Source organism: Aotus nancymaae, unplaced genomic scaffold (assembly GCF_030222135.1).
Source record: "Aotus nancymaae isolate 86718 unplaced genomic scaffold, 86718_ANA_hifiasm-v0.15.2.pri h1tg000108l, whole genome shotgun sequence".
Classification (NCBI taxonomy): domain Eukaryota; kingdom Metazoa; phylum Chordata; class Mammalia; order Primates; family Aotidae; genus Aotus; species Aotus nancymaae.
In genome coordinates, this window is record NW_026988523.1 from 41377186 (window position 1) to 41393550 (window position 16365).

At 42.9% G+C, this 16365-nt stretch overlaps 1 protein-coding gene across 5 annotated transcripts in view; it reads left to right on the forward strand.

Moving 5' to 3' along the window:
• DDR2 (discoidin domain receptor tyrosine kinase 2) overlaps window positions 1-16365 on the forward strand; it is a 157770-nt gene that overhangs the window by 60978 nt on the left and 80427 nt on the right. Inside the window, exons 1-2 of one of the 5 annotated variants that reach the window (XM_064370778.1) lie at window positions 8497-8731; window positions 13519-13658. The exons of 2 other annotated variants lie outside the window; for them this stretch is intronic. In XM_064370778.1, the coding sequence (XP_064226848.1) occupies window positions 13614-13658 (45 nt within the window). In that variant the 5' untranslated portion in view covers window positions 8497-8731; window positions 13519-13613. Of the gene's footprint in view, window positions 1-8496; window positions 8732-13518; window positions 13659-16365 lie in introns of those variants that run through there. 2 more of the 5 variants (XM_064370777.1, XM_012468879.3) reach the window with 2 other exon arrangements.

The window sequence follows — 16365 nt, forward strand, 5'->3', positions numbered from 1 at the left end:
GCTCAGTAGGTCCGCATGTTCTCATCCCAGTTTTGATTATAACTGACTCATACGGTAATGACACTCTGACCTGTGTTCTTTTATGACTGAGATTGCCAGTGGGGATAGAGGAGGTGTCTGATGTACAGAACCAGAGGGGTGCTGCCTGAGCCAGGCTGGGGATGGAGACAACAGGCTGAATTCCAAGACACTGACATCATCCGTGCAGGCCGGGGTGCAGTTGCATACCTGATCCTGCCATGAATAAAGAGTACTTCGGGCACATACGGGTCACAAGTAGATTATTCTTTTGTGTGCCGCTGCAATCAGAGCAGCAGGACACGATGTCGGTCAGCACCTGGCATTTTCACAGCTTTTTGAAACTGCAACTTTTAGTATACTAAAAGTTTCCAGGCTGACTCGGTCCAAAGGTGATCATTTCGGAAACTTTGAATAAGATTGGTTCGGCGACTTCGGTGTTATGCAAGTAAAAGGATGAGGGCAGCTGAAAAGGCCTCTGCTCTGGACATGTTCTAAGTGATGTCTACCAATGGGAATATGTGAGAGTGCATTAAGAATGAAGAAAGCGAGACTGACATGTCTCCAGTACAAGCACAGCACATACAAGGACACAGCCTCGTGGCTGGTTCAATGTGAGACTTCTCTATGGCGCTGTTCTCTTCATTTGCACAGATATCTGTACCACCCAGTATAAGTGGTATAATTGTAGCTAACCTGTGCTATGTGCCTGCTATTTTCTGGGTAATTCACAAGTGTGGTACACATGGTAACTCACTCCCTCTCATGGAAGCTATTTATGGCCGATAGAATGGTTATATTTTACCAACATGGCAACTGAGGCACAGAGATGTTAAGTGTTTCACCCCAGGAAAATAAGTGGTTCAGGCAGGATTTGAACTCAAACAGCACCTGACTCGGAGTCTAAACTTTTAACCAGAGCACTACACTGACTATAAAATCTACATGTTTATTGGTTTTAAGCTCTGCTAGTTGAAGAACATTTATACACGATCGCTGTTAAAAATTCAAGCTGTGTGTGGGTTATGAATTCGCCCCTAAAGAAGACTGCCGTGACACACGGAGGAGGGCTGTCTGTGGAGCTTCAGTAGACGTGATAATCCACAAGCTGTCCTGAATTGAACCTAGCTGTGCTTCTGCCAGTGAACGGGCTGGAGAAGGCCGGTGTGCCCCTTGGTACCTGCCAGTCACAGGTTGGTTGGTTCTGGCTATGGGGCTGGCCTTCCCCAGACCCTTATCAGGGGCTCATACCCTGGTGCTCTGTTTTCACTGATGATGAAGCCTCAGGATATTCTGCAGGAAAATTGTGCATACTTCTGTTGTGTGAGTGAGGTTCTTTAACTCAGGCTGGTGACATGGAGCTTGGTTTTAGTGATCGGTGCTGGCTTTAGATATGATTTGCGCATCTCTGCAGGCTAGTGTCAGGCTGTCCTGTGATCTGGACTGTGGCTCAGGTGCCAGTTGCAACACGGTCTTCAAGAATACCCAGTGGCAAGATAACAGCACGCTCTGTCATGCAGCTGAAGTTATGGAAACAGATGACGTCACATGAATGTCTATTGTGTGAGGTGATGGTTAATACCTGTGTTTCCAAGAAAGTGCCAGGCACTGGCTAGTCCTCACCACAACCCCACATGTGGCGGGGGCAGTTATTAAACTCATCTTATAACTGAAGAAGCATTAACACCAACAGGGAAGATAACTTGCCCAAGGTCATACATGAAAACTAATAGAGAAATAAAGACGTAAACCTAGGCAGTTAAGGCCTAATGTCTATGCTTGTGACCGCCAAGCTATCTCACCTTTCCCCTGCCAGGCTTTCTAGGGGATAAAGTGGAGAGTGAAATAGAACTTTCCTCAAAGACTGTCTTGTTGGTCTCACTAATTTTTTTGGTTAGTCTTTGGGTTTACTTTAAATTGATGGGCTGCTGGAAAAAATGCAAACTGTCATTTAAAAAGAAGACATTAAGGTTTTGTCTTAGGTTAATTTTTCAAAGGGCTTACCAAGAACACAGAAGACAGAATGCTGGCTGGGTGTGGTGGCTCACACCTGTAATCCCAGCACTTTGGGAGGCTGAGGCAGGAAGATCACTAGAGGCCAGGAGTTCGAGACCAGCCTGACCAACATAGTAAAATCCCATCTCTACTAAAACTACAAAATAATTAGCCAGGCGCGGTGGTGCATGCCTGTTATCCTAGTTACTTGGGAGGCTGGGGTGGGAGGATCACTTGAATCTGGGAGGCAGAGATTGCAGTGAGCCAAGATCATGACACTGCACTACTGCCTGGGTGACACAGCAAGACTCTGTCTCAAAAAAAAAAAGAATGCTGAGCCATTAGGGACTACTTCATTTAGGCCTGTCTTATCATTTGTGGCCATTGTGTATTGAGCACATCCTGAGAGCCAAGCACTTTCTAAATACTTTCCATGTGTTTCTTCACTTTATGCTCGTAACTGCTTCCTGGAAGCAGGGCTGTGATTACTCCCATTTTATGGGAGAGGGAAATGAGGTTCAGGAATATTACATAACCTACTCACAGTCACAAAGCTAGCAAGTGGTGGGGCTGGCGTAGAAACCCCGGCAGTCTGGCTCCAGAGTCCATGTTCTTAATTAACTACTACTCTAGGGTGGAAAGCTCACTGGGTTTGGGGTTAGGACACTCATGCCAGTTCTGCCAAATGTCAACACGTGTGATACAAGCCAAGTCATATCTCCTCTTGGGTTCTCATTCATTTATTCACTGACTCATTCAGCAGCTGTTTCCAGCATACCTACTATTTGCTAGGCATTGTTAATACTTGACACATAACGGGTTGTAAGACAGATTTCCTCCATGCTTTTGTAGAGTTTACAGATGGATTTTCAGTTTCCTCATCTGTAAAAGATGAGAATTAAAATAAATGAATATTTCTCATCCTTTTGAAAACCCATGCATCTTATTATAAACATAAAAAGTTATGCCTTCCCTAATGTTCTTTGAAATTTCTATGTGAGTAAATAACCATGACTAAAAATAAATTAAAGCAATTATAATAGTGAGTAATTTTTGTGTGAATCACACAAGCCTCATGCCTATTCCTGAGGAGATTCTCCTGAGCTGGCCCCCTGAACCCTGGGCATTCTTTCGGTTAAGAATCATTGGAATGGTATTCTTGCTCTAAAAACGGATCAACAGTTACATTTTTTAATTGCTTTGAAATGCTGGAGTTGTGTCTATTTCATTTATATTCGTTCTTTCACCAACTTTCGGCTCTCGGATTTGTGTGGCAGATACAGCTTTACTCATTCCTTTTACTGAAAACCTCTTCCCTCCCCAGGGCACGGTCGTGAGTCACGAGCTCTCTCAGCAACTGACATTTCCCCATCCTGTTTTTGGAGGGAACGACAGGGACATGCCTTGTGCTTGACACAGTGGGCCCACAGGCTGCTTCTTTAGCGGCCTTGTGAGTTCGACGAACTTTTGGCTCTAGGAAGTGCCTGGGCTGCTATTACTCTGAGATTCTCATGAGGAAGGATGCTTTACAGACCTCTTAGGAGCACCAGCCAGGTTGTACAGATCTTCCGAGGGTTTACAATAGCAAAGACCTGGAACCAACCCAAATGCCCATCGATGATAGACTGGACAGGAAAAATGTGGCACATATACACCATGGAATATTATGCAGCCATCAAAAACGATGAGTTCGCGTCCTTTGTAGGGACATGGACAAACCTGGAAACCATCATTCTCAGCAAACTGACACAAGAACACAAAATCAAACATCGCATGTTCTCACTCATAGACGGGTATTGAACAATGGGAACACATGGACACAGGGAGGGGAGCACTATACACTGGGGTCTGTTGGGGGGAAGTGGGGGGGACAGCGGGGGTGGGAAGTTGGGGAGAGATAGCATGGGGAGAAATGCCACATATAGGTGAAGGGGAGGAAGGCAGCAAATCACACTGCCACGTATGCAACAACCTTGCATGTTTTTCACATGTACCCCAAAACCTAAAATGCAATTAAAAAAAAAAAAAAGATCTCCCGAGGACTGGGCTCTGAAAGGATTGGTCACCGCGACACCCTGCCTTGACCTTAATTTTGCATTGCCTGGTGTTCTCTAATTGCTTCTCAGGTGCCCTTGAAAACTCTCAGGGATGGCCTCACTGTGCATAACAAGGGAACGTGATCTACTGGCTGTTGTACTGAAGGAGCAGAGAGCAGGGTTCTCATAATGATTGTTCAAAGAATTTATTTACATGGAGTCCTAAAAAGGAGTGATAGGTGTTGTGAAAAAAATACAATTTAATTTAGCAAACATTGATGCAGACACAGTGCTTGGTGACAGGAGTATAGAGATGAATAAGATCAATGTTTAGTGATGTGCTGGCACAACTGGCTCTGTGGGGAGGCGGGACCCAGATTTGTAGCTTTTGCTGATTTGCATGGAGTAAATACTCTTGCCATGTTTGATTTCAAGCTACCAATATGATGTCAATTGACTCACAGAAGCCCTGAAAATTTAATGATCAGCTCTTGTAAGCCTGTACACACTGATCTTGCATTCTGCTGCCAATATCTGCTTTTGAAGTTCTCGGTTTACACTGGAACATACATAAATTGCCATGCAGTATGATAAAAACAGAGATAGAAGGTAGAAAGGTATCACAAGGGCCACTGGTTCAATTCTGTGGTGGGCATATTCACATGGTAAGCTGCAAAAAAAGACAGGGAAGGTGTATAAGTAGGTGGAGACAGGGACCTTCAGAGCATCCTCAGTGCCTTTAGGTCACAGGGAAAGCCTTGGTCTACCTTAAGGTCCTGTGCAGTCTAGCTTCACCTTACCTGGCTAAGCTTTCTCCCACATTTACTGACACAAACCTTCCGCTCTAGTGAGTCCAGCCTAGTGTTTTCAGTCTTGAGAGCACGTCTCTGCCTTGGCTGACACTATCCCCCGCCGTTTGGAAAATGCCTTCCCTCCACCTCTGTTTACCTGCTCTCCTCATCCTTCTTTATGAATGCTTCTTACAACAGCTCCATACCACAGAAAGCACTGCCAGAAAAGGAAAGATTGATCACGTGGATTCCACTGAAGTGAAGAACTGATGTTTATCAAAAGTCACTGTTAAGAAAGCAAAAGACTTGGGAGGCTGAGGCGGGTGGATCACGAGGTCAAGAGATTGAGACCATCCTGGTCAACATGGTGAAACCCCGTCTCTACTAAAAATACAAAAGATAGCCGGGCATGGTGGCATGTGCCTGTGGTCCCAGCTACTCGGGAGGCTGAGGCGGAAGAATCGCTTGAACCTGGGAGGCGGATGTTGCAGTGAACCAAGATTGCGCCACTGCACTCCAGCCTGGGCGACAGAGCAAGACTCCATTTCAAAAAAAAAAAAAAAAAAGAAAGCAAAAGGCAAACAGTGGAGTGAGAGGGCCTATTTGGAGCACTGATGACCAATCGAGGGTTTGTATTCAGAACATGTAAGGACCTCTCACAAATCAGTAAGAAAAAGACAGAAAAAGGGGAAAGAGACTAGAACAGGAACTTCACAAGAATGGATATCCAAATGACATATGAAAAGAAGCTTGCCTTCACTCCACATTTACCTCAGTCACTAGGGAAATGAGATGCCACTATATACCTACCAAAGGGCTAAACCCAAACAGACTTGCATTACCAAGCGCTATTGAGGACCTGAAACAGTGGAAATAACATACACTCCTGGTAAGAATCAAACGTGGTGTAACCTATTTGAAAAACATTTTGGCAATATTTATTAAAATGATACATTTGCATAGTCTATGACTCAGCGGTTAATCTCCTAGATATAATCTAATAAAACTGCATATCCATATGTTTACCTAACAATATGTACTGGAATGTTTATACAGCATCATTAGTTATGGCTCCAAATCGGAAACACCCAGATGTTCATCAATAGTAGAAAATAAATTGTCAACTATTTGTAAAGTGGAATCTTATTAAACTATGAAAAAGCATGACATATTGCTCCATAGAATTACATGGATGAAACTCACAAACCTAATTTTGAGTGAAAAGGGCCAAACACAAAAGAAGACAAATGGCGTTATTATGTTTATATAAAGTTCAAAACCAGACAAAACTACATGAGGTTAGATGTCAGTTTACCTGATACTTTGGGGAAGGGCAAGAGGGTAGTGACCAGGAGGGCTGTGTTGGGGGCTTCTGAGTCGCTGAGCATGTTGTATTTCTGGCTGTGAGTGGTGATAACACAGGTATGTTCGCTTTGTCACTGAGCTTTACACGTGCGATTTGTGTACTTTTCTGTATATCTTACATTGTCATTAACTGAAAAGCAAAGGAGCTTCTCAATGAAGGTGTTAGAACCAGCGTTGGAAAGTGAGGGAGTGTTTCTGGACCACCTTTGTGGTTTCTCTTTTGACGTTTTCTATCTTTATGAGTTTATTCATCGAACAAAGACATATTGAGAGTGACAACGTGCCAGGAACTGGATACTGAGAGTGAAACAAAGTAAAAACAATTGCTACTCTCAAGGAGCTTACATTCTCAAGGGGACAACAAGGTCATTGAACAGACAAATATATAACTAGTCAGGGCATAAGAAATACTCTGAAGTGATATTAGAGGATAAAGAATAATGGAGCTGGGCTGGGGGTTTGGCCACTGACTAGGTGTTGTTTTATATGGAGTGATTGAAGAGGACCTCTGACCAAGCAGCCTTGGGGCCAGAGCCTGGATGAAGTGAGTAAGGGAGCCTGAGAGGTACGTGAAGAACAGTCTAGGCAGAGAGGGCAGTAAGTGCAAAGGCCCTGCCCTGGCATCCTTGGCCTCCGAAGCAAAAGAAATGCAGGATCTTTCTTGGCATCTCTCTCTCTTCTTCACCTTCATATTTCAATCAAATAATGATCTATTTGATTTCATAGCTAAATCTCTTACAGTTTGCAACCTCCGCCTCGCAGGCTCAGGTGATTCTTCTGCCTCAGCCTCCCGAGTAGTTGGGATTACAGGCGCGTGCCACCACGCCCGGCTAATTGTTGTATTTTTAGTAGAGACAGAGTTTCACCATGTTGGCCAGGCTGGTCTCGAACTCCTGGTTTGTCCACTTTTTCTCCATCCCCTCCATTGTTACCTATTTGGGCAACAGTTTCTTAACTCTGCCTTCTATTTCCATTTTTTCCTCTTCTGATTTTAAAGCACTCATTGGATATACCACTCCTGTGCCCGAAAGCCCTCCAGTGGCTCTGCTTTGCTCTCAGAGTAAATGCCCTACAAGATTTTGGCTTTCCCTCTGCTCTCAGATCTTTCTGCTTATGCTGTACACTCCATGCTTGAGCCACACCAAGGCGACTTCACGTTCCTGAATTCGGCCTGAGGAACGGCCCTTTAGTCTCTGGGTCTTTATTCATCAGGGAGCCTCTGCCTGTAGTGTTCTTTATTTTACGTTTGGCACATCCCTTAGGTCTCAGCTTAGATGTTTAGTCTGAGAAGCTGTTCCTGCCCCTTAAACCTTGGCCAGGTCCCTCTGTTCTGCCATCATTACCTTGTCATATCGTTCCGTCATTAATTTTTCTTTTTGAGCCTCCTGTGAAAGTGTAAGACACATGTAGGAAGTAACTGTGTTACTTATTCATAGTACTTAGTTACTTATTCATAGTTACTTATTCATAGTACTTATTCATTGTACATATTCATAGTACTTATTCATAGTTACTTATTCATAGTACTTAGTTACTTATTCATAGTTACTTATTCATAGTATTTATTCATAGTACTGAGCAAAGTTCCTGATGTTTAGAAATTTCTCAATAAATATTAAACGAATGAATGCATGTTGAGCTAGATTTCTGTGATGTGACCAAAATCTAGAAGTATTTTTATTAGTAACTGATAGAAATATCTTACGGTCAAGACATTATTCATCAACTCACAAAAAACAGACCATCTTTGTGTTTGAGTTTTTTTCTTCCTGGTAATTTTGTGTTACATAATTTCTCAAATACAGAAACATTATCTTTCACATGTTAATACCACCTTATTTGACTCAATCACATGTAAAATTTTTGTTCAAGAATTTTGAATGTATCTTTGAAAAATACTCAAATGTAGAAATCCAAATGTCTTGCTTTGGCTGTGGAGCAATATCATTAATGTGACTTATTTCTAGAATTCAGACTTACTTCCTAAAAAAACCATTTTGAGTTCAACTTTATTAATTTTGTCAAGTTTTTGACGTGCTAGTTGGACATTCTTTCCAACTTATTACAGTCTCTCCATAAAGACACAAAAGCTTTCAACATGATGGGAAAGCTGGCGAGACAAGCCAGAAAGAGAAAGCAGTTCTTTTTTCTTTTTGTTGTTGAGACGGAGTCTCGCTCTGTCGCCCAGGCTGGAGTGCAGTGGTGCGATCTTGGCTCACTGCAGCCTCCACCTCCCAGATGCAAGCAATTCTTGTGCCTCAGTCGCCTGAGTTGCTGGGATTACAGGCATGCGCCACCATGCTGGCTAATTTTTGTATTTTTAGTAGAGATGGGGTTACACCACGTTGGCCAGACTGGTCTCAAACTCCTGAGCACAAGTGATCTGTCTGCCTCAGCCTCCCCAAGTGCTGGGATTACAGGTGTGAGCCACTGTGCCTTGCCAGAAAGCTGATTTTTAAGTGGATGCTTTGTACCGTCAGTATGAGGAGTGATGTTACTGCTTCCCGCTGGGCATGAGCATTAGAAGTAAGTTGAGCAGGGACTTAAAATGTGGATATGAAGTACTGTGCCAATGTCTCTCAAATGGGCTTTAAAAATTCTTTTAACAGGGTTATTTGGAGAGTTATAAATGTTTGAGCCTCAGATACACTCATAGCTACTGTTTATTGAGTACTTGCTTTATGCCAGACACTGTGATAACTGCTTTACATAGACAATCTTATTTAACTGTAGTAACAGACATATGGGATTGTTGCCATCATTCTCATTTAACAGATGAGAAAATAGAGGCTCAGAGAGGTTGAGTGGTTTGCCTTAGGTCACATAGCGGGTCAGAGGTAGTGCTGAACTATGAACCCAGCTCCTTTGACTCAAAACGTGCAAGGCTACTAATGACTAGGTTCTACTGCCTTATGTATTGAAAAGTAAATCAACCAACTCATTCTAGAGCTAAATGTTTTCTATTGCTGTGGATTATCCATTATTCCAGTATTGGTTAAAAGGTAGGAGAGAAGTGATTATAAATATAACGGGTTCAGTAGAGCTTCTGACCTACAGAAGACATTGAAATGATTCAAATGTGTCTTTTCCTTTTTCTTTTTTTTTTTTTAAACCAAATAACACTAAAAGTTTCACCAAACAAGGGTTTATAAAAGGACTCTCTCTAAATTGTGAGTGGGGCGAGTGAACATGCTCTGAGCAAAAAGAACCTTTCCTTTCTGGGGGAATTGTGACCCTGGAGAGGAGGAGGGTGGGAACAGCTGGCCATCTCCCCCTGAAAGTCCAGGGCCCCCCTCTCAGGCCTCTGGGCTCCAGCTCTGGCTAAGGGTGTGTTTGTTTGGCTGTGATTCTTTCCCTTCGGTTTCCCTCTCTGGGTGTCATATTTCATGAGCTCCAGGCTCCTGCCCGTTTCAGCTTGGAGCCTCTGGCTTTCACTGCAGCCTCTTTGGCCAAAGCTGAGTGAGGGCTTGAAAAATGACACTGATTGGATGCACATTTGGTGGAGGCAATTGCTGGACCAGCACCTCACCAATCCCCAGCCCCAAATGCAACTGACAGCTACACCCTTCTGGTTGGAGCCCAAACCACTGCCTTAGTAAGAGAGGCCCCTTTCCTCCCTCCTCTCCACCCACACCCTTGCCATTTGCCCAGCTCTTCCTGCCGAAATCAGAGGCAGCTTCTGCCTCCCAGCCTTCTTCCCTGCCCCTGCTGTCTGCCCAGCCACCCTTCTCCTGAGCTGGAAAGCCCCCACTTGTCTGACTGTGCTAATCCTCTGTTTGAGGTTCCAGTATGTACTTCCCAATTGTTGGGCCTGGGTTCCTGAACTCAGCTGTCCAGAATCTCCACCTCTCTGCTGAGATTTGCACAGTACAAGAGACTCATATAGAACCCTCTCCGTGTACTGCTCTGCCTCTTTTTGTGGAATTCCGCATTCTCATTCTGGGAAGGGAGTGGGAGCTGGTGAGGTTACGTGCACCTTGAGTCTAATCATGATCTTATTGGGGAGAGCTCAGTAGGAAAGTAGGAACATATTCATGTAAACAACTTTTTTTCTGTTAATCTTTTTGTTGAACTTCATAAAATTCATGGATAAGGACTATTGATTAGAGTGTGTGTTTCTCAGAAGAGATGGAGTTAGAGACACTTAAAAAAATAAGGATTGACACCCCAGGAGTGCACAGAGCATCTCCTATTGGGACCCAAGTGGTCTCTTGTGTGGGTCATAAAATCCAAGTCATAAGAACCTTGTGGCAAAGAAAACTTGAAACTGCAAAGTCTCACATAGTCATTTGCTGAAAACTGAAGTATCCCAGCAAATGTGGGGTTAGACCCACTTGGAGAAACACATTTCCTTCTCTTTTTTTTTTTCTTTTTTTTTGAGACGGAGTCTTGCAGTGTTGCCCCGGCTGGAGTGCAGTGGTGTAGTCTCGGCTCACTGCAACCTCCGCCTCCTGGGTTCAAACGATTCTCCTGCCTCAGCCTCCCAAGTAACTGGGATTACAGGCAGCTGCCACCTCACCTGGCTAATTTTTTGTATTTTTAAAAGTTACAGGGTTTCACTATGTTGGCCAGGCTGGTCTCAAACTCCTGACCTCGTGATCCACAGCCTCGGACTCCCAAAGTGTTGGGATTACAGGCATGAGCCACCGCGCCCAGCCAGAGAAACACATTTCAATACAAGATAGAACCTGACAATTCTGCATGCTAACCTGGACTGTTTCTTATTAGAGCAAAGGGGATGGGGCTTTTTGTTTGCTTTGGCTGTATTTGTTTTTGCTGCCAAGGTGTTGTAATGTCATGATTACTTAGTATGTATGAAGCCTAGCTGTGTACTAGGGATAGTCAAAATACATTTACTACGAAATGAGACCAGCTCCAGTTGTTTCAACGGCAAGAGCTAAGACCCATGCCAAGCACTGTTTCTAGCTATTAACTCGTTGACCCCTCATGATTACTCCTCACGATGGTCCTCTTGGAAAGGATCCTATTTTTCTGTGAGAAAACTGAGGCTTGAGTGTTAAGGAACTTGCTTAAACTCATGCAGTTAGTAAAGGTCAGAGTTTAGATTTAAAGCTGGGCACCTTCGTTCCAGAGCCTGTGGCTCAACCACTGAGCTGTACTGCTTGTCAGGTTGTGGGTGGAGCGATAGTAGAACTAGAGGGGCTGGAGTTCTCCATATCTAGCCCTAAAAATCTATAGCTATGAACACTGAAGACAGCAACTGCCAACTAAATAAATCCTCGATGAGACTGAGAAGAGAATCTGCTAATCTGTGGGTCACTCATGTTAGCGGTTTATCTGCTTGTCTATCTGCAGAGAACTGTCTTCTTAGAACACTTGGCTGAATGAAATTGAACACGGAAAGCTGACTGAAGGGAAAATGGAGAAGGTGGGATAGTTGAGAAGGGAGTAAGATCAGACAAATGGCAAAGCTCTATGGGACACTGTGTCCAAGCAGAACGGTTAAGGTTTTTAGTTCTCAGAAGCTGTCCAGGCGGATGCCCTCCTTACCAGAGTCGATTTGCCCCTTGCTGTATGCACATTGGAGGCTGTTCAGAGCACCGGGGAGGCATGGTCTGTGCCCATTCCAGGTGTCTAATCTCGCTGCCACTTCCAGACCTGCCCATTACAGACAATATATTTAATACACTCTCCCTTCTCCTTTATTTTTACTTCTGGATATGCCATGGTGATTATTTTTCAGGGGAGCAGGGGGAATAGTTTCCATCTCAAGCTGGGTCGAAATCTAGCACTATGATTAGCATTGCACTATCCTTTGCCTGCCTCTCCCCTAACTCCTGCTGTGTATAGGTGGGCATGGCTCAAGCATCTCAGGGCTGGGAGAAGGTTGCATTAGGAATGTTTCTACCAACAGAAGCTGGCCACTGGGAGGCTTGTAGGCACCTGGTAATTTACCATTCTCCTCTTAAGCAATGCAGCAGTCTGAGGGGCTTATTCAGAGGATTCTCCCCCGTCATTCCCATTGCTGGCTTTGGAGACCTCCCACAATTCATTGCCTCGTACTAATGTGCTTTATTTCTAAAGCCCTGTCCTGGGGATTTTTGAGGAAAAGGAGGGAAGATCAACATGCCTTCCCTAGCTTGAAATTACCCTGTTTGACTCATACAGTGAGAAACTTTATAATCTGTAATCCTTTCGGGATTGTCTGTACTATGAGGATATTCTCTGGGACTTATGCTTCTTTAACCAAGATTGTCTGCAGTGGGAAGCTCCCATAATAGGAGATTCAGGAGAAGGCTAGCATGGGCTTCTAACTTATGCCAGCGCTCCCTGTTGCCTGTGAATGTGGGGCAAGGAAATTTTCAGAACAGATAAGAGACATTTGAATTTCTCAATACCTTCTGAAAAACCATGTGCAGAGTTGAATTGAAATTTACGTTGTTAGCCTTATAAATCTAAGCACTTGCCTTGCTAGGCCACAGTGACTTAACAATTTCCTCTAAAGGACCTATGTTTGTTCTACTTGCATTGATTTATATCTCCTTTTTCCAATTCTGCCTTGTCTCTGGACACTTCTGCTTCCAAATATCACCTGTTTAAGGAATAGCACTTACCTTGTCTTGTACTATGAGACCAAATTTCTGTGAAAAAGTGACTCTAGCAGCTATTCCAATTTGAGATTGCTGACTGTCATGAACATTGGTTTTGAAGAGTGTGGGGTGTTGTGGGAGAACAGCTTGAGGCTACATGTGGTTGTGCGATCTGGTTCCTGCACACTGCCCAGCAGGTGGTTGGACACTGTTATGCCAGTCTCTGCTTCTTGTTTGTTCCATTCAAAGCATGAAAAAATAAAAGCAAAATGTAGAATATCTTCAATGAATTCAACTTCTCTTAAGCTCACTTTTATCTCCTTTCTATAATACTCAGTCATTATTTCTGCAAATGCCATCAATTTTATCCAAGTGAAAATCCAGTTTTAGTTTTAAAACACACAGACATAAAAATGAGATGCAAAGTTCTACAGTAAAATTCCTAGACATAAACACCAAGATTTGGGGGTTTGCAGATAATTTAGATAACACTCGGAAAGATATTTTCCTCCTAATTAGCTTCTACTGTCACCTCGTCCTAAGTTGATATGTAGCTCAGTTCGTTAGGAAAGGGATTTCCCACACGTGCTCTACTATAATCATAAGCATCTGCAACTCTATTTTCAAACAAAGGTGGTTACTCACGGGACAGCGTCTTTAAACTTCAATGGACCACACAGAGGTGGATGTCTAGCACATTTGCAGTGACCATGACCTTGCCCTGACCCTATCTCTCACCGTTTCTTCTTGTCAATATTTCAGGATTCCAACCATATGATTTTCCCACCCCTCACCTGATGTTTGGCGACAATATCCTGGCTTCTACTGGCAACACTATCTTTTGCTTTTGTGGGTAAATGTGCTCCTTATCAGCCCTGGATCCTACCCAGGCTCAGGACCTTGTGAGTGCAATGTCTACTGGACCATTGTGGACCCCATGACTATGACCCAGACACTCAGTTTTGTATGCCACATCCTTTTTCAGGGAGCTAGGTCAAGGACATCATGCAACTCATTTATTTGCATGCCATATTGAAGATTCATACCCAGGGGAATATTTTATTCTCAGGCAGCCAAGACTTTGAGACTCCAGCATAGTATGGAGAGTGCTGAGCCTTCAGCCTTTTTATCACATGATTTCGCCCTTGGGAATCTGGTATACTTGCAGACCTCTACACAAGAGGAGGTATTTGCATAGAAACATGAGCATGCTGGGGCTGGGTCATCCTTTCACTATACATGTTAAAGCATGCATTCTAACCAAAATTTTGGAAACAATGAGAATCTTACTCTACTATTGGGATTTGGGGTCACAGCAAGACTTTGGAGGAGGTGTTATTGAGAAGATGCCTCTATGAGGTGTTACTCAGGATCATTAATCACTTGCAGGGCACTGCGGAAATGGCATAGTTCAGATCCTAAAACCACTTACAGCTACTGGCTGAGACAGGAAAGGAAACGATGTGCTGTGTGATCAACCCAGTGTTTTCTTTTTTGTATTCTGTCTTCTACATATGTTGTAGTGAAATGAAATTTTACCACATTCAGCAGTGCTCAGGAGAAACACTGGGCAGTGTTGGTATATATTTCAACGGTATTCAAGACGCTGATAAATAATTTAGGAGTTGGAGAGATCAGGGCATGGGAAGAAGAACTGAAAAAAACAACAGAGGAAATTTACTAATGTATGTTTGTAGGTTAAAACACTTTTTATAGCTGGCTATAGTAGATGGAATCATTCTTTATACCTATTAAGTGGTATTAAATAGGTTGACCCGATTCTCTTGGAAACGTGATTTTGTCCTCCAGATCTTACTTTTGAAGCTCAAAGTTGCTTTAAACAATTCAGCTGTAGTAGAGGATAGTCTGATATACAAATTTTGCCACAGAATCTGGGCCAGACGGCGTTTACAGAAAGTGGAAGGTAACTGATCAGCTCTGGCATTTGCATGTGCATGTGGTATGGTCATGTGGGAGTGTTCCTATGTTTACAAGCCACATGGCTCTTGGCCATAAGCTATTGCTATGCAAGGCCTTGACTCTGTATCAGTATGAATAAGGTAGCTCTTTGAGCTCATGTGTATCCATTTGCTTTCTGTGTCAGGCTGATGTCAAGTTACCCTGCTTTTGCACTCTGGCAAACAGACACATAGATTATTAAAACTGAAAGGGATCTAAAAAGTTATCTAACCCAGTATCCTACGTGAAGAAGGAGCCTCCCTACAACCTCACAAATAAGATGATCAATCAGCCTCTACTTGACTATTTCCAGTAGTGCGGAGCTCATAACCTCACAATGAAGCACAGCCCATTTTTGGATGGCTCTAATTTTTAGGGTGTTCCCTCTTATTTTTGATTAAAATCTGTCTCTCTGCAACTCTCTTAGTCATGACTTTGGAATTCTGTTGTATGATCTGAATTCCTCTATTTCAGAATAGGGCATCACATTTGAAGACCATCATCGAGTCCCATGTAGTTTTCTTTTTTCTACGTGAAACATTCCAAGGTCTTTCAGTAAATCCCCTTCTTTTCTTGGTAGGGAGTCCTCCATCACCACTTTTATCTTCCCGCAGGAATTGTATTAAGCTCCTTGAAACTTCGCATCCTGGAGACATAGCTTTCTTGTCACAAAGCCCAATTTACCTTCTCTGAGAAGAGTCTAATTCTTTTTATTAGTTTCAGTTGTACAGTTTGGGATTCTCCTTTTTTCCCTCTTTATCTTATTTTTCTTCCCAGCATCCTCATCTCATGGCGTTATTTTGCACAAAGTTCTGAATCATATTCTTCATCTTTGTTCATTGCAATTACTGTCACTCTGTCTTCCTTCTTGGATTATTTCTTCCATTCTTTTTAGAAAATTTTTGAATTCTCCCATCAGCTGGAGAAAAGACCCTCTTTAAATCCCTTTACCTTCTCCTCCAGCTTATACTGGTATGCAAGCAGCTTATACTTAGGTCCCATGCAAGCAGCAAGTTCAGAAAAACCTGCTTTAAACAATTCAGCTGTAGTAGAGGATAGCCTAATATATAGAAGTTTTGCCACAGAATCTGGGCCAGATGGCATTTGCAGAAAATGCAAGGTAACAATGATCAGCTTTGATATTTACATGAGTAGATGGTATGGTCATGTGGGAGTGTTCATATGTTTACAAGCCATATGGCTCTTGGCCATAAGCTATGGGAAGAAGAATTGGAAAAAAAAAAAAATCGAGGTAATTTACTAATGTAAGTTTGTAGCTTAAAACACTTTTTCTAGCTGACCATAGTAGATAGAATCATTCTTTACAACTATTAAGTGGTAAGAACATGAACAATGTATCATCTTATATTGTTGGCTCTTGGCTTTGAATAGATATTCCCTACCCAACTAGATTCATGTGTGTGACTCTGAGTGTAGGTCATTCATTGAATGTCTGTTACTACTAGAGTCTCTGAGTATGTGGTCTATTGATGTGAACTTAAATATAGTTGGTTCTACATGCAGTTTAAATGTTACTCATTTCAACCTCATGGTTCTCATTCTTACGCCAATAGCTATAGCATATTTATTCTCTACCATAGGATCTAATCACATAAGCTTTGGTACTGCTCTTGTCCAGAAGGAACATAA